The sequence below is a fragment of the Penicillium canariense genome (assembly GCF_028826845.1).
Source record: "Penicillium canariense strain IBT 26290 chromosome Unknown utg000006l_segment0_segment0, whole genome shotgun sequence".
NCBI classification, from domain to species: Eukaryota; Fungi; Ascomycota; class Eurotiomycetes; order Eurotiales; family Aspergillaceae; genus Penicillium; species Penicillium canariense.
In genome coordinates, this window is record NW_026622733.1 from 371,405 (window position 1) to 396,695 (window position 25,291).

The 25,291-nt window shown below is 53.6% G+C and overlaps 9 protein-coding genes across 9 annotated transcripts; 4 read left to right on the forward strand and 5 right to left on the reverse strand.

Moving 5' to 3' along the window:
• Positions 1-182: 182 nt before the first annotated feature.
• Positions 183-3,606, forward strand: tif32 (putative eukaryotic translation initiation factor 3 subunit EifCa; the record flags this gene model as incomplete). Its single annotated transcript, XM_056690245.1, has 3 exons — positions 183-224; positions 311-2,913; positions 2,976-3,606. The coding sequence occupies 3 exons, from the start codon at positions 183-185 to the stop codon at positions 3,604-3,606; spliced, it is 3,276 nt and encodes a 1,091-aa protein (XP_056540010.1).
• Positions 3,607-5,827: 2,221 nt separating this feature from the next.
• Positions 5,828-7,090, reverse strand: N7482_008122 (uncharacterized protein; the record flags this gene model as incomplete). The annotated part of the gene is made up of 2 exons (XM_056690246.1): positions 5,828-6,395; positions 6,450-7,090. The coding sequence occupies 2 exons, from the start codon at positions 7,088-7,090 to the stop codon at positions 5,828-5,830; spliced, it is 1,209 nt and encodes a 402-aa protein (XP_056540011.1).
• Positions 7,091-7,362: 272 nt separating this feature from the next.
• On the forward strand, positions 7,363-8,274 carry N7482_008123 (peptide alpha-N-acetyltransferase complex B subunit NAT3; the record flags this gene model as incomplete). The annotated part of the gene is made up of 3 exons (XM_056690247.1): positions 7,363-7,744; positions 7,808-8,039; positions 8,103-8,274. The coding sequence occupies 3 exons, from the start codon at positions 7,363-7,365 to the stop codon at positions 8,272-8,274; spliced, it is 786 nt and encodes a 261-aa protein (XP_056540012.1).
• Positions 8,275-8,849: 575 nt separating this feature from the next.
• N7482_008124 (MCT family MFS transporter) lies at positions 8,850-10,235 on the reverse strand (the record flags this gene model as incomplete). The annotated part of the gene is made up of 2 exons (XM_056690248.1): positions 8,850-9,978; positions 10,045-10,235. The coding sequence occupies 2 exons, from the start codon at positions 10,233-10,235 to the stop codon at positions 8,850-8,852; spliced, it is 1,320 nt and encodes a 439-aa protein (XP_056540013.1).
• A 929-nt stretch (positions 10,236-11,164) lies between these two features.
• On the reverse strand, positions 11,165-11,905 carry N7482_008125 (DNA-directed RNA polymerase core subunit RPO26; the record flags this gene model as incomplete). The annotated part of the gene is made up of 4 exons (XM_056690249.1): positions 11,165-11,198; positions 11,252-11,371; positions 11,457-11,741; positions 11,868-11,905. The coding sequence occupies 4 exons, from the start codon at positions 11,903-11,905 to the stop codon at positions 11,165-11,167; spliced, it is 477 nt and encodes a 158-aa protein (XP_056540014.1).
• Positions 11,906-12,141: 236 nt separating this feature from the next.
• Positions 12,142-13,866, forward strand: N7482_008126 (C2H2-type zinc finger protein; the record flags this gene model as incomplete). The annotated part of the gene is made up of 2 exons (XM_056690250.1): positions 12,142-12,220; positions 12,287-13,866. The coding sequence occupies 2 exons, from the start codon at positions 12,142-12,144 to the stop codon at positions 13,864-13,866; spliced, it is 1,659 nt and encodes a 552-aa protein (XP_056540015.1).
• A 2,524-nt stretch (positions 13,867-16,390) lies between these two features.
• Positions 16,391-17,293, reverse strand: N7482_008127 (uncharacterized protein; the record flags this gene model as incomplete). Its single annotated transcript, XM_056690251.1, has 2 exons — positions 16,391-16,443; positions 16,690-17,293. The coding sequence occupies 2 exons, from the start codon at positions 17,291-17,293 to the stop codon at positions 16,391-16,393; spliced, it is 657 nt and encodes a 218-aa protein (XP_056540016.1).
• Positions 17,294-18,502: 1,209 nt separating this feature from the next.
• Positions 18,503-22,316, forward strand: N7482_008128 (uncharacterized protein; the record flags this gene model as incomplete). Its single annotated transcript, XM_056690252.1, has 5 exons — positions 18,503-18,518; positions 18,599-18,655; positions 18,709-18,948; positions 19,020-19,174; positions 19,281-22,316. The coding sequence occupies 5 exons, from the start codon at positions 18,503-18,505 to the stop codon at positions 22,314-22,316; spliced, it is 3,504 nt and encodes a 1,167-aa protein (XP_056540017.1).
• Positions 22,317-23,387: 1,071 nt separating this feature from the next.
• N7482_008129 (retrograde cargo receptor ERV46) lies at positions 23,388-24,889 on the reverse strand (the record flags this gene model as incomplete). Its single annotated transcript, XM_056690253.1, has 3 exons — positions 23,388-24,330; positions 24,429-24,609; positions 24,697-24,889. 3 exons carry the CDS (start codon positions 24,887-24,889, stop codon positions 23,388-23,390), a joined length of 1,317 nt encoding a protein of 438 aa, XP_056540018.1.
• Between the last annotated feature and the right edge of the window lie 402 nt (positions 24,890-25,291).

Consider the following 25,291-nt stretch of genomic DNA (forward strand, 5'->3'; position numbering starts at 1 on the left):
TTTCGTTGGCACCCACACAACAGGCACTTCTCCCCCTCTAGGTCAAGGGACTTCGCGTGGCAGCATTTTCAACTCTGGTCTTTGACCACTGCCCGTGTGTGAGACGTCTGCACTTGTTTCCCCTCTTCGACTTTTCGAATACCCCCCGAAAATCTATCGCCCAAAGGGCTGCGTTGCCCAACATGCCGCCACCACCACACATCAAGCCTGAGAATGTCCTCAAGGTGCGTCACGATCATCACCACCCAATCTCAGGGCGAAGAAGAAACTCGGAGGACTTGGTTACTGACGTCTACGGCCCTATTTACAGAGGGCTCAGGAACTTATCGCTGTCGGTCAGGCCCCCGCCGCTCTGACCGTCCTCCACGAACATGTCACCTCCAAGCGTACTCGCAGCAGCCCGATTGCTTCGCTCGAGCCGGTCATGCTCCTCTTCGTTGAGTTGTGTGTCGACCTGCGCAAAGGAAAGGCTGCCAAGGATGGCCTGTACCAGTACAAGAACATCGCGCAGAACACAAATGTCGGCACCATCGAGGTCGTTCTCAAGAAGTTTATCGAGCTCGCCGAACAGAAGGTCACTGAGGCCCAGGCCAAGGCCGACGAGATTCAGTCCTCCCTTGAATCTGCCGCCCCCTCCTCCACCAACGTTGACGACCTGGAAGCCATCGAGACTCCCGAGACCATCCTGTTGGCTACCGTCTCGGGCGAGCAATCTCGTGATCGCACTGACCGCGCCGTCGTCACTCCCTGGCTCAAGTTCCTGTGGGAGACCTACCGTACCGTCCTCGAGATCCTGAAGAACAACGCCCGTCTCGAGATCATGTACCAGGCCACCGCCCTGCAGGCCTTCCAGTTCTGCCTCAAGTACACGCGCAAGACTGAGTTCCGCCGTCTTTGCGAGCTGCTGCGCAACCACGTCCAGAATGCCGCCAAGTACTCCACCCAGATGCATGCTATCAACCTGAGCGACCCGGATACCCTGCAGCGCCACTTGGACACCCGTTTCCAGCAGCTGAATGTTGCCGTTGAATTGGAATTGTGGCAGGAAGCCTTCCGTAGCATTGAGGACATCCACACTCTACTGAACCTGAGCAAGCGCCCGGCCAAGAACGTCATGATGGCTAACTACTACGAGAAGCTGGCTCGCATCTTCCTCGTCAGCGAGAACTACCTCTTCCACGCTGCCGCCTGGAACCGGTACTACAACCTGCTTCGTCTCTCCACCGTCGCTCTGGCTACCGGTCAGAGCACCAAGAAGGAGAATCCCTCTGTTACCGAGGCCGATATGACCAAGGCCGCTTCATTCGTCCTCCTTTCCGCTCTGTCCATCCCCGTCATCAGCACCACCCGTTCCCGTGGCGCTCTGGTCGACGTTGATGAGGCCCGCAAGAACAAGAACACCCGCCTCACCAACCTGCTGGGTATGGCTCAACCTCCTTCCCGCCAGGTTCTGTTCCGGGATGCCCTTAACAAGGGTCTGCTCAAGCGTGTTCGCCCTGAGATCCGTGATCTGTACAACATCCTTGAGGTCGACTTCCACCCGCTCTCTATCTGCAAGAAGATCACCCCCATCCTGGAGAAGATCGGTGCCGACCCCGAGATGGAGAAGTACGTTGTGCCTCTGCAGCAGGTTATCCTGACCCGCCTGTTCCAGCAGCTGTCTCAGGTCTACGAGTCCGTTGAGCTCAAGTTCGTGTACGAGCTTGCCCAGTTCCCCGATCCTTTCCAGATCACCCCTGCCATGATCGAGAAGTTCATCATGAACGGTTGCAAGAAGGGTGATCTTGCCATCCGCGTGGACCACATTTCTGGTGTCCTGACCTTCGACTCGGATGTCTTCTCTTCGTCCAAGGCCATGCACGCCGGTAGCGCTGCTGGCTCCGCTGAAAGCGAGTTTGGCTCCGTCCAGCGTCTTCAGCACACTCCTGCTGAGATTGCTCGTTTCCAGGTTGCCCGCTTGGCCAAGACTCTCCACGTTACTTGCATGTATGTGGATCCCTCGTACAACGAGGCTCGCCTCCAGGCCAAGCAGACCGCTCAGGCCCGCGCTCTGGCCGGCGCTGCCCAGGAGCACGAGGAGACCCTCGCTCGTCGCGTCATCATCGACAAGAAGAAGGAGGCTGCCACTGATGCTCTCAACCGCAAGCAGCGCGAGGAGGAGACTCGCAAGCGCATCCGTACCCAGCAACTCCAGGAGGCTGAGAAGCAGCGTCTTGCTGATGAGCAGCGTGAGCGTGAACTCAAGCGCGTCAAGGATGAGCAGGACCGCATCCGCGCTGAGGAGCTCAAGAAGCAGCTGGAGGAGCTTAAGACCGGTGTCAAGGGTCTCGACATGAGCGAGTTTGATACTGAGGAGTTGGATGCCAACCGTCTACGTGCTATCAAGCTGGCTCATCTTGAGAAGGAGAAGAACGAGCTCAACGACCGTGTGCGCACCACTGCCAAGCGTATTGACCACTTGGAGCGTGCCTTCCGTCGCGAGGAGATTAAGCACGTCCCCGCCGACTACGAGGCTCAGAGGAAGCACGACCTGGAGCTCTACGAGGCCCAAAAGGCCGAGACCCTTCAGGAGGCCAAGCAAAAGCACACCGAGGCCGTCGCCCTGAAGCACCGTCTAGGCCGTCTCGTGCCCCAGTTTTCCAGCTTCCGCAAGGAGCTGTCCGAGAAGCGCCACGAGGAATTCGAGAAGCGCCGCAAGGCCGCCGAGCGAGAATTCGAGGCCAAGAAGAAGCAGCGTGTCAAGGAAGTCCAGGAGCGCCGCCGCCGCGAGAAGCAGGAGCGCGAGGAGGAGGAGCGCCGCCTCAAGGAGGAGGAAGAGCGTGCCGCTCGCGAGGAAGAGGAGCGTGTTGCCCGCGAGGAGGAGCGTCGTCGTGCTATGGCCGAGGAGAAGGCCAAGCGCGAGGAGGAGCGAGCGTTAGTTCATCTTCATCAACATCCCGTCTTATATTCCGTCCAAGCTAACATGATTTTTATAGCAAACTCGACGAGATGGCTATCAAGCAGAAGCAGCGCGAGGAAGAGGCAGAAGCCCGCCGTGCGTCCCGCAAGACTGGTGGTGGCTTCGCTGCCGAGCCTACCCCTGCAGCCACCTCCGAGCGTACCGCACCCCGTCTCAATCTCGCTTCCCGCCCTGTTGCTGCTACTGCTGGTGGTGGTGGCTGGAGAGACCGTCTGGCTGCCAAGGAGGTCTCTGGCGGTGCAGCCCCCGAGCCCGCTCGGGAAGAGCCCGCTCCCCGCAAGGGTGGATACGTGCCTCCTCATCTGCGCGGCGCTGCCTCTGGCTCCGCCCCGCCTGCCCGTGCGCCTATCCGTGAGCCTACCCGTGAGCCTGCCCGTGAGTTTGCCCGTGAGCCTACCCGTGAGCCTGCCCGTGAGTTTGCCCGTGAGCCTACCCGTGAGCCTGCCCGTGAGTTTACTCGTGAGCCTGTTCGTGAATTTACTCGTGAGCCTGCCCGTGAGAATGGCCCTACCGACCGCTTCGTCCCCCGCCACCTCCGCGACCCGTCCTCGTCTACGCCCGATGCTCCCCCCGCCGCCAAGTCTGAGGAGCCCAAGCCCAGCAGCGGCGGTAAATGGGTGCCCCGTTGGAAGCAGCAGCAGTCTTAAGCTGGTGCACGAGTGATCACTATGTTTTCTTCTTTTCACCTACACCTTTAGGGAGCGAACCAAAAAGTGACACGGAAGCTTTTTCGTATCCGGCGCATGTTTCTTTTTCATGACCCATCTTGCAATGACCCTGTATCATCGGCCAGGCCTCCTTGCCTCTCTCCACTGGGTGGCCTCCTGGTCCATCGTTTTTTTATTGATGTGTGCCTTCACGCGTGTTCCATGTGTTTAATTCCCGCATTTCCTCGTTTTTCTCCGGATGGGTTACTATATTCATCATCCGTGATGCCAATATCATGCTTGCTCTAGTACTTCTAGTCCCAATTGGAGTGGGATATCAGTGAATAGGATCATCTCTAGACGATTCAATAAGTTTGGTTTCTGTCAGGTTGTCCTGTAGCTTCAGCATATTCTGTAGACTGATGTGTCGACGGTGTTTAGCGGCCCTATGTTAGGGAACAGACTTGGCGGATTCAGGCTGAACATAGCTCTCGCTTCATTCCATTCATTTGGTTGCAATAATCATGAAGTGGGCCTTCAGATCAGAGACAGGACGCCACGATAGATCACATCGTTCAGTGCGATCGACCGGAGAAAATGATATGAAAATGAGAGATAACTTCAAAAGCCCCACGGCAGCCGTTCAATAGTTAGATAACGTCTTAGGTAGAGAGGCCCTCTTCATACACGGAGGTGAACCAGTCCGAATGCCCAGGACAACGCAGCATTCGAATACGTTGGATATGAGCATCTATAAAGCCCGTATATCCCCAGAACCGACCAAAGGGATATGCGTACAACCGCAGGACATCAAGAACATCAAGTTCAGGACGATGCATATCTACTCATGTCGCCTTTCAACCACCGACCGTGCCCCAAACCACACAGCCTAGCAAGACAAGCCAACGTCCCTCTCTATCTGTCTACGCAACTCCGTACGAAACAGACCTCGCATTAACACAACTCCTCATCAAAGCGCACGCCTGCGCCATAAACCTAGCTAACCACATCTTGCAAGACACTTCTCTGCTCTTCGTCAAGTACCCCGCGGTTGTGAGTGAAGACACGACCGGCATGGTCGTATCTGTCGACACTGAAACCAGTACACACCACACCTTAAGACCAAGTACCACCTCCTCGCCTTCATACAAGGCGGCGCATGTGGTGCCCTATGGGTGAATTACAGGAGCATGTCGTGGACATGGCTCTGACCTGTCCGAACCCTCAGTGGATGGGGTCCGCGGAAGCAAGTCTTTCCACTGGCTTTAACAAGGGCGGCACATGCGCTGATTGATAGCCAGATGCCGGCGCTGCCAGCTTTTTAAGGTGACCTCCGTCTCTGGTAGCACCGGCAACTTGGTTGCTTTATCTGGGGTGGTGCATCTGCTGTTGGTTGGAATGCGAGGCGTGCATGGCGGGCGTACTGCAGCATCGTAACCGAACTTCAAGTATGTGGAAAAACTTTCTAGCAAGATCTGGGATAATATCAGTGAATCTGTGGTGGCAGATATTGCCTCCGAGGTGGATAGTGGCTCTCCCTGTGCGGGAATCTCCCAACCCGCCGGTCCAAACGAGTCTCTTCTTCCCGTTCTGGAAACAGCATAGCATATGTCTTGTCATTGCGACCACACTGTTGCAACTGGGCATGGTTCCTGTAGGTGTGCGAGCGAAGATGTTATTTGGTAATAATCATGCCGATATTCTGGGTATCTGGAACCAGAGCTTCACCCAGGCATCGGAGAAGTCAAGTGGGATGTGATATGCTGCGGAGGGTGTTTCGGGCGAGAAGGCCATATTTCTAGCGGAATAGGGTGTTTGCTTCCGAAGTGATAATGTTGGGGCTAGTGTAGTGTGTCGTTAAGATATCCACCTGGCAAGATTAAACGAACCCTCCATCGACACAAACACAACGAAGAACAGACCAGAACCTATCGAAGCAAGAGAGTGGTATAAAATAGCCTTCAAGCTACGTCTAGCTGTATATACTGTATGGTATATCGATCTCAGCAGCAACATAGGGGAATATATGGACACCCCTCCAGGGCGGGATAGGACTGTATGAAGGGCGGAGATCAACACAAGCAAAGGAATAATGGAATCAAGTGGATATCTGACAAGAAAAGACCCAAGAAAGCTCATGGCAGTCTAGGTGCACCTTGGAAGGAGTAGAGATTTCCTTCCCGAGTTCAAACGCAAAGGGGACAGTGTCATGGCAGGTTGGCTACGCAGCAGCCACTTCGGCGCCAGCCCCGAACAGCTTCTCGCGCCACTCGCCGCATACAGCCTCAAAGCCGCTGACGACATCTCTGCACTCCTGGCCCGCCTCGCGATCCTTCAGCCGGCGATCCCAGTCACCACGCTCAATCCACCGCGAGCCCTCCTCGCGGCTTTCTTCCTCGCGACGTAGGTCCGCGACGAGTTCGCGCGCAGACCGCAGGCGTCGAGATGCTGTGGATGTTAGCTGACGGGACTCATAGAGGGTGTCACCCAAGCTGCGGAGGGAGGCGGTGATGTCGGCCGTTTGTGAGACAAGAGCTTGCAGAGATACAAGAGGGTGCTGAGTATTTTGTTGTGAGGGGGTGGAGGGTCGGGAGCCCCGGCGGGTCTGTTCGGGAAATGGGTATGGGAGGCTGGGCAGGAGGCCTTCATCGATGAGGGGCATGAGGGAGTCGATGGCGTCTTCGGAGAGAAGGGGGAATGGAGAGAAGAGGAGAGGGTGGATCAGAGATTGGAGAGTACGGGTTTGGTGGGTAAGGTGAGATGTGATGGAGGAGTGGGCGGTGATCAGTCTATCAAGATTTAGTTCTCTGTTGAGCATGATGCATGGGTAACAAGGTACTTACCGCATAGCACTGTTCTCGATGCCGCTCTGTGCACCCAGGTCCCGGAGAGCCTCAACCGTCCGCTGAATGACATGATCGCTCTCACTGCCATTGTTCTCAATGCCCCGCCGGGCCAGGCTCTCGATATCAGCCATCTGGCTCTCTAATGCGGGGGAGATCTCCGTCGCCTCGTCAAGATCCGAGTCATTGCCATAGTCTGATCCATCGTAGTGGGATTCCTGCCTCCGGTGCTGTCGAAGCTGTGCGGCGCGGAGTCGGTTCCTGCGGTCTGGTGAGTCCACTGATGGAGATGGAGCGCGCATATCGCGAATGGACTGCATGTACCCATCCTCTTCATCACTGTGGTCCATCTGCTGGGACCCCACGGGGCCGGTCTCTTGCCCCGACGCATAGCCATATCCTTCCTCCTCCTGTTCCCACGCATCTGCCAGTTCATCGGCAAGGTTTCCCAGACCACCCCCGCCTGTTTCGGCGGAGAAATCCATAGACTCTCGGTGAGAACCGTTCATGGCGTTTGTATTGCGGCGGGGTGTGACGGGAGATGGCGGGGCGGATAGCCGCGGAGTTCGAGGCGAAAGAGGACTCTGGGGAGCGAACACATTGACTTCTCCTGCGCCGGGGGAGATCAATGAGTCGTCCATATCTGAAGGGCGGCGGTGAGAGAGTTTCAGGGGAGATGGTGGGGGGACCGGCATCGCATGGACAGGAGCACTCGGGCTCTGAGGGAAAATAGAGATAATTCAGAGACCGGGGAGAATGAAGAGGAAAATCAAGGTGAAAGAAGCGTCAACTGAAAGGAGGACACCATCGACACGCATTGGCATGTAGTGTTGACGGTCTACCAGTTCGAGCGATTGTTTGAAGCCCAAGAATGACGGTGCTTGGTGGCATCTATCGCGACATGGCCTGAGCAATGAACGAGAGATTCCGTCCAGGTGGAAAGAAAGACAGCAATTTAGAGACCGGAATCAAGGACAGCACCGCAAGCTGGCCGTGCGTCGTCAGGGACCAAGTTGAGTCCCTGAATGATAACCAAAACCCGCCGTCACCGCCTGGCAAAAAAGGCGTCTTCAACGCTCAACCCCACATTCTTCCCAGCCAGCAAGAAGCTCGCCGCCGCAACAAGATGAGCGCCATTACTCGGATGTCCCCATTGGACCTGCTGGACCTGAACTTGACCAATCTGGACCCTTTGACCGAGAACTATGACCTGGGCTTCTATCTGAATTACCTGACCAAGTGGCCGTCGCTCTTCAGCACGGTGAAGGACCGCGATGCTGGCGTTGTGGGCTATAGTATGGATCTCCCGTGACCCTTTGTATGGAGCGTGAGGGAAGTTTGGAACTGACGGCTTGCAGTTATGGGTAAACTCGAAGAACAGCATCCTTCCATGAAACAATCCGAGCACTATACCCCGTGGCACGGACATATCACCGTGTTGACCGTTGCGCCAGCCTGGCGCAGACTCGGCTACGCCCGTCGGTTGACAGAGCAGCTGGAACAGGGATCGGATATCAATGACGCTTGGTTTGTAGATCTATATGTCCGCGCAGGGAACAAGGTAGCGGTGGATATGTATAAGGGCATGGGGTAAGTGGGAAGGAGGGCGAGGGAATTCATGGAAGGATCGCGCAAGCTAACATGTCCATGCAGGTATTCTGTCTTCAGACGAGTGATGAATTACTACAGCGATGATCCGACAGGCGTTTCAGAATCCGGAGAAGATGCATTCGACATGCGCAAACCCTGTAGCCGGGACAAGAAACTTGAACACGTGCGCGATAAGGGTGAAGACTTCCTTGTGAACCCGGAGGACGTCTCATAATCCCCAATGGCAAGGCGGGAATGCAATGGATCTACGGGTATCTAAAAGAAAAGGGATTTTTCATGGACTTTGTATAGGGGCTTGTACATGGTGTTCCGGAGCTCGCATACAAATGGCGCGTCACTTATACACCACTTTCAAGGAGTGATAGTATATCATATTTTTGTCATTAATAAGACACTACAATATAAAGTAGTCTCCAAGCGTTGACCAATGACGATGCCCGCGTCTGGATAGTCGTCCTTGACGGGGTCTCAAGTACAGGAATCTTGTTGGACGCCAAAAGCTCCGACGGTATATGCAAGTCCTAATCAACGCCCACGATTAAACCCCTTTCTCCGAGTCGGACTGTGGACTCGGAAAGACAAGAGAGACACCAATTATGATTCCCCGAGAGGCAGAAGGTAGTGAGGTGCTGTGCTTGCAGACGAGGCAGCGGATCCTCACAACACCAACTCCTCTATAGTCTATGATAAGAAGCTTGGTTGAGGCCTTGACACTTGATGGGCTGCACCCTAGTTATTATCCAACACACACCCTCACCAATTTTTCACCAAAGGATCTAATAAAATCACTCAGGCCTTGTACATAAGTCTGGGGCCGGATCGCACAAATCTCAACGTAGCCATGAGACACGCAGATGCTATCAGGCAGCAAGCGGTGAACAATTGGACACCAAGATACCTGTTCGTGTCGGCCAAGATCGCACCACCAATTGGAGTACCAATCAAGACACCGAGGGAGGTAGCAGCAAAGACCATGCCAAGGCGAGTTCCGAGGTCCCGGACATCGGGCGTCATACTAGCCATCACCACTGGAGGCAGGGAAACGAAGCCGCCGGAGAAGAAGCCGTATAGAACAGCGAGAATAATGAGACCGGCAACTGTGTGAACCCCAATCCATGCAAAGGCTAAAATGGAGGTGATGGTCACAGCGGGAGTGAGCATATTGAGCGGGCCGAGATGGTCGGCGAGGAAGTTCGGCCCAATACGGCCGAAGGTTGAGGCTGCATTCAGCATGGACACCAGGTAGAAGCCCAGGTTATGATCCACAACCCCCGTATCGATAGCGTAGGACTGTACGTAGAAGAGGAAGTTGTAGAAGCCCAGGAAGCCCAGGAACATAGCTGCAGTAAAAAGGCAGTATGCGGGGTCCTTGAAGGCAGAGAACTGGTAAAGCTTGCGCTTCTCCTTTGGCGCAAACCGGATACGCATGATACTCAACGAAATAAGGATAGTTCCGAAGCAGAGGAATCCAAGTGCACGAGTAGCCCAGGGAAAACCAACCTTCTTCTGCAGCTGGTTGAACATGATGGGATAGACCACACCACCAATGCTGCTACCGCTGGCAGCGAGACCGTTAGCGAGACCTCTCTTCCGACGGAAGTACTGCGGCAGAAGGGCAACTGAGGGGACGAAGAGACATCCAGCCGCCAGGCCCACGCAGATACCTTGCGCAAGAATCAGGTGCCAGTACTTGGTCGAAATGCTGGTCATCATCAGGCCGAAGGGCAACATGAAATTGGCGAAGCAGATCAGCCCGCGAAAATAGCCTGCATCGAAAAGAGGACCCGTAATGACACCGATCATCATCAGAAGAAACGACTGCAGAGATCCAATCCATGCGATGGTGGATGACGAAGTGCTGGCTAGCAGATTTTGCTCGTAGTAGGTTTGGTATGCACCCCAAGTGTTGATCACGCCCCTATTTAGTCATCTGTTAGCGTCTGCGTTTTGATTTCTATGCTTCTGTCATTTTAGAACCACATACCATGAGTTGAAGAAGAGGAAGAATGAGCCCAAGACCTGCATCCATGCGGAGAAACCCGTGTCGAATGTTTGCTCCTCAAGTTCCTTTTCAGCAGGAGAACTGATCCCAGAAGAGTTCGCATTTTCCTCGTCGTTGGTAATCGGAGTGTCCGCGATGACCTTTTGCTCTATTTCCACATTAGTCGAACCCATCTTTCCACTTTCGACGCTCGTATTGGAACAGACACTGGTTGTTGCTCGGAGTGAGAGTCCCTCCAAAACAGAGGGTACAAAGTAAGGATGCACGAAAGGGGCAGGAAAGAAAAGATTAGTGAATCATAGAAAAGGAAATCCTTAGGAAGGATTATAAATTCTGGACCAACCCCGAGTCGCAGACAAGCGGGGCCCCTTGGTAAAATGCAGGTTGGAGGGCGGAAGGCCCCGAAAAGAAGCAGCTTTAGGCAAGAAGTGTGGCCCACCGGCATCCACCTGCCTCGACCATGGGGTAGCAGGCGGCAAAGCCATCTTGCTTGGCCTCACTGGCATGGGGTGGGATGTCGAGTAGAGGGCGTAACCAATGATGATCCTTGGGAGGTGTGCCGATTCCCGAGGCGAGAGGGGGCCAAGAGCCGATCTGTGCGGTCCCTGGAGGTTGAATCATCATGATTCTTAGTGCCATACCCCAATTCACAAGTACTCCGTAGGGGATGAACCAAGGGAAAAGTGGGACTTCGGGCTCGGAAAGTTCCTCCCCGAAGATAAACGCACGGCTCACGTGGCAGGGGAATGGCCGGCCTGTGTACATAAAGTGCTTATCGTACGATCTACACCAGGCTTATAGAAGTTGGCTTGTTCAGCGCACTGAGCTGCTATTCTACCTGATTTGATTTGCTTTGTGGACTATCTTTCGCCGTCCCTCTGATAGTCAAGCTCTACTGTCATCGTAAGTAATATAGAAACCGTCATTGCTTTTTTTGGTCTTTCTAGATCTCATGTACATTTCGTGCCCATGTCAATGGCGATTACGCCTGAGTTTTCTTTTTGAGCCACGGTTTCTAGACTCCCAAACTCCGAACGCTATGCTGAACCCACCCAAAAGCAAGAAGAATCCTCAAAGTCCCAGAAAGGAAGCTGGTATCAGTCTAAAGCAGCTCCTCGCAAGACCAATCCTCGTACCTATGAAGCATTAGTTGCAGGTTCCTTTTCGCCAACAATCCAGAAATCCTTACCATCCATCAGGCAGATACCGGCGCACGATCAACGGGATCTTCTTCTGGTTCAACTCCTTCATGGCAATCTGCAGGGGGTCGGTTTCACCCTCGAGATCGACGAGTACTGGAGCGTTCATGCTGCATTGCAGAATCATTAGTTAGGGGTAATCCGCAAAAGCCGTAGTGTTCGCATGGCATTCGCCAATGTTGCAAGCAAACGCACCTGATCTGCAGAGCCCGAGTGCCGAGGACACGCGCGCGCTCGTACTTGGTCAAGTATGGGGTAGTCGTGCGCTGGTCGTTCGGCACCTTCTTTTCGCGCGACTGTTCCATCACTTTGCCTGAATAGCCAGCATTGGGATCGCCCGAAACAACCACATTCTCGCCATTGACGGCTGGCTCGTATGAATCGCCTTCGATACCATCCTCGCCCTCGAGACCCTCATGATCAATGAAATCCTCGGGCTCATTCTCGTCGAAGACCTCCTCTTGAGGCTCGAAGTCGTAGCTACATAGGAATTCAAGTCAGCAATTGCCCTTCCTTCTTTCAGAGCTGTCAAGGACTCCGGGGCGACCCATAGCTGCAAGGATCTTTCGCGCCGCCTCAATAGCTCCGAATGGCAAAAATGCTTACTTTTCCTCGGCCTCGTGGTCGCCGCCGTAGTCAGACATGTTGGATGGCAATGAGTGGAGTCCGAGGGGATCAATGAGAGAGAAACCCTGAGCGCAGGACCAAAAGTGATGATTCGCGATGCAAAGAGGCGGAAAATCTTCCACCACACTAGTCCGTTCTTGGGGTCACCGCCTTCTTGCTGCGGCAAAATAATTTTATTTCACACCGACACTGCGACATCATCCATCCCCATATCGATGGCGAATGTCTCTGTCGCCTTGAGGGACATTCAGTCATGGCCACGAAGCGAAAGGCCTCCATAGAAGAGGTTTCGCCATCTAAACGACGGCATCAGCCCCTTCTGGATCACGATGGTAAGGGGCGATACCGCCCTATGAAGCTACGATAAGACCCGTCAGGTTACTGACAATTCCCAATAGACCTAATCTACGGGGAAGCGCATTCTGACGCCGCATACTCGGCATCTGAGACCCCCAGCCTTGTGAGCGATGATATAAATGAGACTCCTGCGACACCAGTCTCTACCACCTCCACACGATACCCGTCAGAGCTGAAAACTCATCTCTGCCCGTTTGAAGGATGTTTCAAAGCCTTCAATCGCCCTGCTCGACTGCATGAACATATTCGGTCGCACAAAAATGAGCGAGTCTTCAAGTGTACACATGAAGGTTGCGACAAAACCTTCCTGCGTGCCTCCCATCTCCAACATCATGTGAAAAGTGCCCATACCGGAGTCCGTGACTATGTCTGCGATCGCCCAGACTGTGGGAAGAGCTTTGTGACCGGATCACGTCTTCGTCGTCACCTTGCTGCGCATGATGGTCGAGATAAGTTCCGCTGCACCGAGTACCCGCCTTGCGACCAGACCTTTCGGAAGCATTCTACCCTCCAAAAGCACATCATAACGGTCCATCTGCATCAAAAACCATACCCTTGCACCCATGTCGATGAAAATACTGGAGAGGAGTGCCAAATGGCATTCGATACCGCTGGCAATCTTCGATCCCACGAGAGCCGAGTACACACCGAAAAGCGGTTCAGCTGCACAGAATGCGCCGAACGATTTCAGCAGCAATCCTCAAACATGGATACCACCGAAAACCACTCCGATCAATCTTTCGTATTCCCTACCTACGCTCTGCTACAAGCTCATATCCGGACCGCACATCCTCCAAAATGTCCGAAATGCCCTATTATCTGTTCCACATCTCGTGAACTACGTCGCCATCTTGAAGTCGCACACGGCGATGTCAGCCTTGAAGAGAGGAAAGTCTTTAAGTGTACCTTTGATAGCTGCGACCGCAGCTTTACCAAAAAGGGCAATCTGACTGTTCATATTCGCACCTTCCATGAAGGCGAAAAGCGGTTCGTGTGTGGTGAAACAGACCTTTCCACCTCGAAAAAGGTCGCCGGATGGGATGGTTGTGGCTGCGGAAAGCGATATGGCACTAAGCTCGTACTTGAAGAACATGTTCGCACAGCGCATATGGGATTCAAAAACTCCAAGGCAGAGCGACGCGAGCGACTTGGACTGACCAACAAGCCAAGCAACCACCACCAGATCTCGACATTGGCAGCTCTCACGGGTCAGGGCTATGCAGAAGAAACAGGTCGCCATATTGCTTGCTTCTACGAGTCATGCGAACACCGATTCCACCGCGACTACGACCTGTGGGGGCATATGACTGCCAAGCATGGCTGCTCCGAAGACCAGGTACAAGGTCTATTCATGCAGCGTGCCCTGTTGTCCGACCAAACCGGCCCTGGAGGGAACTCGCTCGGTATCTACGGTCTTGAATTTGATCAGGCCTTTTCTTTTGATCCGGGTGCGACAAACGAACTTCCCTCCACGGAGCAGCGGACTGGACTGGACTCTGACTTGTTGATGCATGACGCTTTTTCGGAAAGGACGGAGGGAGATATTGATGCTATGATACCCAGCCATAATGACATGGCATTCATTGATCCGGCTCAGGCATATCATTTGATGGAAGAGTGAAGAGGAATACCTGGATTTGAGTTATAATTTCTCGGATACAAGCCCCAGATACTGTGCTTGGTTGTTAATCTGCCCATATATGCTTCGTGGAGTTTGTTTTGGGACCGCCATTACGATTTCACGATAGCTTTTCTCATGCACTCACAATATTATCTGTACTGGTCAATCTATTCTTGCGCGTACTTCTCTATAAGCTGCGGATTCACGCTGTGTTGACTCGTCGACACAGCGCACTGGTGGGGCTTGCTCAGTAGGACAAGGTTGTGGAAGCCGGCCATGTTAATGTACTCATTCGTTGACATACTCCACCAGGATTATCATCTTATGGTCAACCCATGTTTTGATTCGGACCTTCATCGCACAACCTCGCCACTCTCGATATATCAGCCCCAGCATGCAGATTTGAGCTGCTGATGCCGGGTAACTAGCTAGATATTAAGAAGCTGCCAGTGAAAATGGTCTATGAAGGAACACATATAATGGCTCGACCAACCAATGGTGAATACAATGACCATTGAACATGATAGATCAGATACAGCCGCAGCGTCTCTTTCGCAGTGACCTGGCATCCAGTTAGTACCAATTCACTACCCATGCGTGTTTCGCACTTACGTACAATACGGAACAGCCCGCTGGGCCACCATACAGGCCGCGATCGACGTCTAGTTTGCAGCATTCACAACTATTTACTGAGTCCCGTTCAGCTGTGTTACAGATGCAGGAATCTGGCTGGCGACCCAGATTCCTGCCTGGGGCCAGTATAATCTAGTACAGTCTACCAAGCTTGCACTAGGCTTGGCAAGAGTGTCTATGGAATATTTTTTTCATAATCATTCACGTGTTTGTTAGTAGATTGATGGCCGATCGAGACATTCTCATGTTAGATAGCCCCTGGGACATATTGGTATCACGAGGGACGGGCAGACAACCATGGTGCGGATTTTTGGTGCTTTGTATGCAGGCTTGAGTTCTGTTTGCAATCATTCATACAAAGCTAGCACGGCATAAGTTAGGAGCCTAGTGAACCATTCCAGAGACTGCGAGATACGTCGCTAAAGTCAGTTATCAAAGCAGCTACATTCATCTTCAAGGGCAACCTACTCTGAGACAACATGCCATCCCATGAACAAGCTCCTACTGGCACTGTACCAAATTATAGGCATTAGTTCTGTCTATAACCCGTTGGCTACGTTCGCTTTTTAAAGAATTATGGATATAAATACTGGCTCCCCTGCCCGGATCAACCTTCCCTCGTTTTTCCCCCAACTTTTCTGCCCCTGGACCTCTCTTCTCCCTGAAGCATTTCCCAGGTCGCTTTTGATGGCCGTCAACATTTCCAATCTGACCTGCTCAGCCCTTGGTCGTTTCCCCACCAGTCGTTTTTGACCACCCGTCAGAAATCCCATTCTTGATCTTGGCCTCGCCTCACCCTCGACGTCTGTCTAACCCTCTCCCTGTCTAACCGTTGCCTTAGTTTCAACCGGCTTAGCAGCTGCTCAGGGAGAGGCGAGGGCAAGATCGAGAATGGGATTCTGACGGGTGTCAAAAACGACTGGTGGGGAAAGGACCAAGGGCTGAGCAGGTCAGATTGGAAATGATGACGGCCATCAAAAGCGACCTGGGAAATGCTTCAGGGAGAAGAAAAGCTCAGAGCTCAAACCCTCGCGTCTTAGTATAGAAAATGAGTGCCACTGTGGACAATACTAGTAATGCACACAGGGGGCGAGCTTCAACTCTGGCACTACTAAGCGTCAAAGGAGCTTCGAGTAGAGTGCTACTACTCGCTCGAATACACTAAGGATCAGATGAAGATGACAAATATGCATTAGCACGCTGTGCTTATCTCTTCTTAAACGCTCGCTAGAGAGGTCAAAGTCTACAGTGACATGTCAAGAGTAACTTTATACGTGATCCTGGCTCCATATCTAGATTAAGCAGAGAGGTCCGATCAAATTATGTTCTGAATTACCTACCGCATCAAGAACTAGACTAGTTGGAATGATGAGCATATCTTTCTGTTTTTGTTTCTAGTGGAGGTGGTTCCTGGTGGAACCCTACTTAATTAGCAGATTAGTTGTGTGTGATCTGGTAGGCAGAGGCAGACGTTGCTTATTTGCGACGTGGACTGCATGCAAACTATAAGTTTATATGGACGTGAGCCGGAAAAGATGTGTGCAGGAATGAAGTGGGGGGGTGGTGGGGGTGAATTATTATTAGTCCCCTCCGCAAGGGATGACCCGCGGGACCCCATAATGTGACACCCACGTTTGCGTGACTTTACCCCCGCGCCATGCCATGTGCCAAGGCCTCGGGCCCTCAAGGGCGGGCAAGAATCCCATGACCAAAGCAAAGACACAGTCGAAGATGCTCTGTAAATCCTGCCGGAAGACCCCGACCCTGCTCGCCGGAGTTAATTAATCCATAATAAATCATAGAAATGATAACTAGTAAAAGCCCGTCAACAAAGGCAGGCATTTGTTGTCGGACGCCTAACTGGAACCGGGTTTATCCGGCGCCACAGTGTTTACGTGCGCTCGGTATTGTAGTTTGGGGTTACGGCGATGACACCCTGACCCCCTATTAACTGTAGTTAGTTCATCTTGCGCGCAGTAGTCCGTACGGTACGTCGGGAGCTTCAGCTACAAATACCTGCATGCTCCGTGGCAAGAATGGGGGCAGGGTTCTCCTGGGGAATGAAAGCAATGTAGCCGATCTTGAATCACCCGGCCCATCTTCGGCAGATCAGAAGATCAGAAGGGGAGAGGGGGAAGCACCCGGACGTGAGTGCCGGCCGGCCTTTGATCAGGCGGGCCAAGATCTCACCCCAAGAGCAGCTAGCAGCTAGCAGCCTAGGAGCATCGGTTAGGCTTGAGTGCCAATTTGTGGCTGGGGTGGCGGAGGGGTCTAACGCAGGAGTGCGAGGAAAAGCCCGAGAGCTAATAAGCATGTTCGTGCGTGTTCGTGAGTCGGGTTTTCGCGCCTGAACCCGAGGCGACCAGCGGCAGGTATCCAGCGCGACAGGCACGGGGATGATCGCCTGCAGCTGGCCACCGAGCCTGATCTGCCTGCCTGCCTGCCTCCTGCCTGCCAGCGAGGGCCAACCAGGATAGCGGGTAGCCCTGGAATCAACCCGTAGCTTGGACCGCCCAGGGGCCGGCGGTGGGCGCGTCTCGGCCAATGTGGCAGTCCGTTCCGGCGCAGGCGTTGCGCGTCCCGGCAGAATAAAGAGGGAAGGAACAACTGTCCTTGGCCGCGCTGACCCGCTCTGGCCATGCATTAGATCACACAAGCGGGAAAACTTGGTTCGTCGAGAGTACTCCGTAGTGAGTGGTGCATGGTGCGTGGTGAGTCCTGGTCGAGGGGTGGCGAAGAAGAGGGGACGGAAAACGGTGTGGACGGCGTGGGCAGGGGAGATCAAATCTTCCATAGAAATGGCGTGTCTACCAGCCGAACAACCGAAGAAGAGGAGTGCTAGCGTACTTGGCTCAGAAGAGTATTGAGTGCGGAGTAGAAACAAAGGGCCAGCTCTCGCAATGACAAACCGACAGCCGGAGTAGTTAAACTTGGCTAAGACACGCACTGCTAAATTTGGGACCAAGACAGGATGCCCTCCACTGATGATCCCACCCACCGAGGGTCCAGCATGACGCAGCCGCTTCTTTTTTTTTTTTTTTTTTCCTTGCTGGTTCCTGCTGCGGGCCATTCCGGCAGATATTTCATATTCTCGCCATCTGAGCAGAGTGGCGGATTCAGCTTGGGTCTCACACAAATCACTACGGAGTAGGCAGGCATATATCCGCGGTAATGATGATCATGCACTAGTTACTGACTACTACGGACTAACTAACTACGGATACGGAGTTACTCCTTTAAACTAATCGATGATTATTTGCGTCACCTAGCCCCTCGGGTTGTCCCACCAGCTGCCAATAGTCGACCGCTAGAACGGAGTACTCCGTAGACTGCGTGGGTAAGCATAACTAATACTCCCTCCTGAGTGTAGCCCAGTCCCCGGCCCTGTGGGTTGGTGATGGCCTGCAGCATCGTCCCTACGCGCCTCTCCAGCCAGACCCACGGCGCATGCCAACCCATTTGCCTCCTCAATGGCATAATTCCTTCTCACCTACTGCTCTCTTCACTCTCATTCACTCTCTTCATTCCCCAACTGCCTTTTGTTTTCATCTTCCCCCGCCACTCACTTCCCGCTGCTTATATTCACCGCGATTAAAACCAAGGCCGCAACGTCATCACACCCGCTTGGCGGCGCTTGTCCACCAGACCTTCCACCCGCCTACCGACTTCCCTGGTCCTACTTTTTAGGGTTCTTGGGTTCTGGGGTCCTTGGGTCCTATTCTTATCCCCCCGATCCCCCGTGCAACTTCCCACCCTTCGCCCTCCTCCTTCCCTCCATGGATTAACCGGCTCCTCTGTGTTTTGGTTCCAGTGGGTTTCCTGCCTCCCAGCTCCACACCCTCCAACCCAAGACCGTGCGCTGCCGTGCCTTCTGGAATATTACTCAACCCCCCTGTATCTTCACGGTCTCTGCTCTGCTCTCCATTCAAAGGTCGCACAGCGCTTCCAGCACTGGTTGAAGGCCAGATTGTGGTTTTGGCTGGTGATTCATTCGCTCGACGTCATGGGTCGCTCGCGTGGTAAGTTCAGTTGATCGGTGGCTCCGTCGGAGCTTTTTGCGGAACTGCATTATTGACTCGCCCTTGCGTCCCTGCTCTAGTACTCTCGTTTATATCAGCCCTGGGAGGCCCAAAGAGCAATGGCTCGGGGAAGGAGAGTAAGAGGTCCTCCCGCAACGTGACGCCCGTCGAAACACCTCCGCGGTGGCAGACTCCTTCACCCGATACCCCGTCACCCCCTCCGAATTGTCACCGGGTGGTGGCTCAACTCCACGAGGTCAGGGAATTGGTTCGCGGCCAGCGTCGATGATCTTCTCGCGCAATCCGCCGCTGATGACCCATGAGGATGATACCCCACCGGAGCTGTCGCCGATCTTCTCCTTCCTCAATATCCACACCAACAAGGTCTACCAGGAAGGTTACTTTTTGAAGTTGAATGACCAGGACTCCCGTATGTTTGAATCCCTATGACCAAGGGTATACATTTCTTGCGGGGAAAAGTGGGCTGATTGCAAAGCGCAGACGGGCGACCTTGGGCCGATCGACAGTGGGTGGAATGCTATGCGCAGCTCGTCGGAACCGTCCTCTCCCTCTGGGATGCTGCTGCGCTGGACGCAGCGGGCGGGGAAGAGGTCCCGGCAACGTTTATCAACCTCGCAGATGCGTCAATTAAGATGGTATGGTCCTTTTCGGGGTTTCTTTTCTGTTTTTCTCTTTGGATTATGGGGTGTGAGCCCGGGCGCGGTCGCAAAGCATAAGCTAATCCATGATTTTGCCCCCCAGATCGAAACACTGCCAATCAGGAACGGAGCCGTGCAACCGTTAAAGAACGTCCTTAGTCTATCGTCCGCAGGGAAAAACCGATATTTGCTGCATTTTAGCTCATTCCATTCGATGACTCAGTGGACTGCGGCGATTCGCCTCTCGATGTACGAACATACCTCTTTGTATGAAGCGTACACCGGCTCGCTTATTGCTGCCAAAGGTAAAACCCTCAATGGCATCCAGTCCATTCTGGCTCCTACCAAGTTTAAGTACGAGGATTGGGCGCGGGTGCGATTTGGTGCGGGAACGCCCTGGAGGCGATGCTGGTTCGTGATTAGCCCGCCAGATGAGAAGGAACTCCATAAGGCTCGGAAGTTGATGAAAAAGTCCGCCTACGACCGTCTTTCGATTCCAGTCACTGGATGCATCAAATTTTACGAGACCAAGAAGACCAAAAAGGTGCAGCCGATCGCGACGGTGACCAACGTGTACTCGGCGTATGCGATTTACCCTCAGTCCAAGGCACTCATCGATCAATCTACTCTGGTGAAGCTGGAAGGCCGGATCACTATACACTCGGGATCCCAGGCGTCAACGGAAGGATTTGTGTTCGTCATGCCAGAGCTGCACGCTGCTGTCTCCGGCTTCGAGATGATGCTTCGCTTCCTTTTCCCCACCTTCGATACCTTCAACCTTTATGGCCGTCCAACGCGCCTTGTAGCCGACGTGAACCACATTAAAAGCATCATGTTCGCCTTTCCCAAGCAACGTCGCTATGGGTACTTGGATATTTTGGATATCACGAATCTCCTTCAAAATCCCGGAAGCCAGGAGTGGAGCGAAGCCGAGTGGAGGAAACAGTTGAAGGATGCGGCGCAACAGCGGATGAGCACCGGCAGGAGTCGAACCAACAGCGTCAACAGCAGTCGGCCTCGTTACCGTGCCAGCATCTGCAGTCGCCCTGGCGAGAGCCCCTTGAACGCATTCCGCCAACCTTTCTCTCCGGAGACCCAACCCGAGTTTAACCGTTCTGCAGAGGCCATCATTCATGAAGTTCCAAAGAATGATCCTGTGATCTATCATTCTAGGGGAATGTCGGACATCACAGGACTGCAGACGCGCCCCAGGCCCGGCTACGGTTCTATGGTTGAAAGCTCGCCCGACTCGTCGGCCCAAGATTTGGTGCAACGTGACCGGACGCAAGCTCTGGCTGCTCCCATCGCTGAACGTACGAGCTCTGAAAGTGATCGTAACTCCGGTGTGCCTGCACAACCATTTGCTCTTGGCGAACAGCTTCCGCCCCGAACGCCGCCTTCTCCCGTCCTCAGCCCACCTGCTTTTGCTCATGGCCCTCGAGAAATGCCCACCAACCGCCCTGAAGCGAGCAACGAGCAGAGACGCGCTAACAACCGAATGTCTCACACAACTCTGATGCAATTCCACCAGGTTGGTAAAACAGGTATGGGAATGAGCGGTGCTGCAGTTGCATACCAGGACCACCACCACCCGCAACAGGCCGAACTGAGCAACAATGAACGACCCCAAAATCAGGCGCCTTACCATGCTTCTTACCACGCCTACTCTTCGCAATCTCTTGAATCGAGGGGGTCTCCACTTAGGAATCGATCTAGTGACGAGGGTATCGGTCTTGCGTTCCCTGTGCGCCATGCTCCTACATCGGAGGCCCTTCCGGACACCCCTAGTTCCGGGGGAACTCCCTCACCTCAGCGAAACCTACAAATTGATACTGTCAAGGCAGTCAGGCGTAAACCCCTTCCTCACAAACAGCTCTTTGGGGAGCCACCTTTGTCACCTGATGGTGGAGAGCCTAGCTTTGACGACCTGCGCCATACCCTCGATGAAGATGCGCTTAGCCGAGTCGCCCCTCACCTTCCATCTCCTATTTCCCCAACCCAAAACGAGGAAGAGAGCGTGTATGGCGATGCGTCATCTACCGTAACGCCTGACTACGCCAGCACCCATGAATCTGTTTACAGCAAGAAGTCTGCGAAACGGATGGGTGTCATGAAGACTGTTGGAGTGCCAGCCAAGCAGGATCTCGTCATTGGTGACGCTCACTACTCGACCGACAAGCCAGTCGAGGCCAACCCAGATATTCCCACTGTTGATTTTGGCCCTACCTTGACTTACATGCCCACCACCGGCCGTCCGAGCACAGGTGATACCTTGAAAAGAGCGTCACACCAGCGAAACGAATCTGATTTCAAGTTGTCAGTTCCAACCAACCCTATGGAACGTGGTCACAATCGGTCCCCGAGTCAAGAAGAGCGCCGAAGAAGTGTTCTGTGGCAGCCTGGTATGGCGAGTGGTCGACCCACCACTCCAGGAGGCGGTCTTACTCCGGAGCAGTTCGTGCAACAGCGAGCCGCACCCAGCCCTCCGGTGCACATGCACCAGCGTGCCTCATCAAACAACACCCCACCACCGGTCCGGCCAGTATCGGGAGACTGGGCGCAACATGTTCGGCCTAGCTCACGCATGACCTATCAAGATCCCAATTACCGCCCCTCTTCTCGTGGTACCAACACGATGCTCACCAACTACAATGACGTGGGAAACCACCTTTCTGCTCGCGAACGGGAGCACGTCGCACGCATGACCGGCTCTTCGTTCTTCGACCTGTCGAGTGACAGCAACAAGGCCCAGCCGCAAATGAACCCCATGGGTCTCGTATCGACAATCGATGCCCGCGAGCGCGAGAAGCGTGAGATGAAGGAGGGCATGTCGAACCAAATGGTCCAGCATGCCATTGCTCAGCGCCAGCAGCATCAGCAACAGCATCAGCAGCAATATGCGTCTCAGTACGCTGGCTCAGTGTACCCACCCCAGACTAGGGATGGGATGTACAATCTCCCTGGCGCCAGCCAGACCTGGGACGCCCTTCACCAGATGAACCGCTCCGACGAGCCCCGCCGCAGGTCTTGGTACGGCCAGCTCGCCCAGGCTTCGCAGACACCGCCGAGTTACCAACAGAGCCAGCACTTTGCTCAGCAGGGTGGCTACCCGGCCAACCACAGCACCATGCATCCATAAAATGTTACGATCTCCTATCTTTTCCATTGAGTTGGTCCCAACTCAACTCCACGTCCCGCCACAGTCCTTCCAGCTCTTTTCTTCCATGTCCAAACTTCAAACTGCATATCTACCTACCGCCTTAGATCTAGACTTCCTGCATAGTTCGACGGTTCTTGGTCCTCCGCCTTCATTTTTCCTCTCTCATTGATCTGCCCTCATTACTCGCTCCTATCATTTCATTTGCTTGCCTCTTTTTCTTTTTCCTAGTTCTTGCATTGCGCATCAGAATGGAGTTGCATATCGGTCTGGCGCGATAGGTTCTTCTGTTCTCTTTTGCGTGCGGTCTGCTTTGCTATCATTTTGTTATTGCTATCGCTTAGGCCATGCTGCTACTGCTTGTCCTCATCTCCTTTAGCCTTTCTTTGTTGATCTGACCCCTTGTGTTTTTGTCTGTATTCTTGATTATCTAGATTCCTTCGGTCGAGAGATGCGTACAGAATGGATTGCTTGCTGCAGGCTATTTTCTCAGTGGACCTTTGTAAGTTGTACGCTGTACCTATAGTATATCTATCCCTGTGCTGTAGGAACATCTCAATATATAGGTCTTTCAGCATGTTTCACTTGGGAACTGTGTTCTTGTTTTATTTCCTGATATCCTGGGTTTGGATTGTGCTTCTACTTTGCGTGGGTTTTCCATGGTGTTGTTGAGTACCAGCTCCGCAGCGAACCTCTAAGCTCTTCCAGGAGGATTGAGAAGCTACTTTGCCTGGTGGTGTTCTCATTAAGCTTACTGAAGCAGAGCGTGAGGCCCTAGTCACAATGCCATGCGGGACTATTGAAGCTCAAGGCGGTGAACATAGAACGAATATCTGCCCTGCAAAACAACCAATGTCGTTTGATAACGTAGTACACACACTCCAACCTAAGACACGACGAAACGAAACGAAATTCAATATATAGAGGTATCCCAATAACGCCACGAATGCCCACTTGCCTCCCATGTCTTTCCTTTCCTTTTCAGGCTGGGGGTTGCGGTGGGTATGCGATGCCGTCAGTGTCTCTCTCTCCTCCGGAACACCGAGGCAAAATTCAGTTGGAGTGCAACTTCTTGATACGCATGCCACCTTCGTAGAGACCGCGGTCCAGAGCCGCGGCCACAGTCAGGGTGCCACCAATAATGGCACAAACCCCGGTCAAGAAGTTGATGAAAGTCTTAGGTCGAGTCTCGCGGTTGATGACCTTCATGGGAGAGATATCATAGTTGAAGAAGACACCGGGAATACCACCAGCGGCGTGCATGCGCTCCTTATGACCCTCAGCAGCATCGTCGCCGCCCACGAGCGGACGCTTGTGGGAGGTCACAGAGTACTGGTGGGCCTCGATGCTGCCCTGAGCACCGTAGGCAAGGCCGTGGGAGCCAAGAGGCGCCTTATCATAGGCGGTATGGATGGCAGACGAGAAAGTCGGATCCCAGCCGAGGGGAAGATAGGAAGTCGAGACAACCTTGATGAAATACATGAAGTTGAAAGCAGGCTCCTCTGTGGACTGCTTGGTATCATCCAACGGGTTGGTGTGGTGATGGTCGGTCCACTGCCAGCGGTCCGCAAGCTCGGCAGGAAGCTGAGGTCCAAATCGAAGCTCATGGATCTCGTGGGTCATAGTGTGATGTTCCGGAGTTGGCGCATCTCGCATGAAATAATTGTCCATATCGTGCGCATGCATATTGCCGCTTGTGTAGCTGCGCCCCGGCGCAATGTGGAAGTTGCCCACCACCTTGTTGACTCGCAGGACGCCCTCAACGCGGCAACCCTCTCGCCGCTGGGCCAGCAGCTTTTCGCCATATCCCTCGCGCGTACACTGCTCCACATTCTCACCAATTCCAAACGCCCATTGCTTGGTCGCATATGCCTCTCGCACTTCATCACAGGTGTTACAGCAGCCTGCCTTCAACGCATTAGGGGGCGCATCCGCTCCATAACACTCGCCACAGTAATCCGGGTCCAGGTGCGCGGCAGCATCAGCTGGAGAGTGTCTAGAACGCAATGGAAAGAGTAGGTGAGCTCGTGATCAACTTGCTGGATTGGTAGGAAACCGCTGGAATTGAAAGTTCCCTGCCGGGAATAAACTCACAAGTCGAGAGCTTGGACATCGATCACTCGACCTCCTTCCGCAACCGGGCCTAGACGGACCTTGCTCACACCGTGCGCCACGCCAACCTGCATTTCACCAGACACATCCATAACATCCAACGTCAAGAGCTCGCAAGGCAGCCGCGGGAATGTCATATTCAAATGGATCTCCATCCTCTCTCCTGCTCAAGGCAAGCCCCGTCCATGTCAGCTTCCTTTCAAGACATCGGCTCGCCGCGAGCATTTTTAATTGAGTTTGCAATGCATACCTCTTGACTTGTCAACAATCAGCTCTGGCTGGACCACAATCCGGCGATAGTCCGCCCATTCTCCCCACACAAGCCATAGCACCACCAGCAACGAAGCTATGGTGATGATGCCGCCGGAGTTAGTGCGAATGCGCGCATCTTCGACTGTCTTAGCAAAGGCGTCTAGCCTCGTGAATCGCGACTTTGCGGCCATCTCGCGGAGCAATGGACAAGCATGTGGTGAGCCAAAGACTCAAGAAAAGAGTGGAGGGCAGCGTTGCGTGTGTTTCCTGTTAAAGAGTACGTGGAGACATTAGCCCGAGGGGGGCCGTGAAACGCGCAAGCTGCTTCGGTCGAATGGGGAATTTCGCCGTGGGAGAAGGATCGATCCTCAAGGCCAAATAACATACCTAACCAGAGTCAACTCAATTGCCTGTTGGCCCTGTTCTTTATCGAGCCCGTCAAGGATGCTAGCAGCAAGCTGGCTAGATCGACAGCGGCCGTATACTCAAACGGAGCAAAGGGCGGGCCGATTGTATGGGAATTACCGTATTCTGAATTCCGGCAGAAAGGACAGAGGACAAATGCTGATTGGCTGCACTGAGGTAGGAGGCTG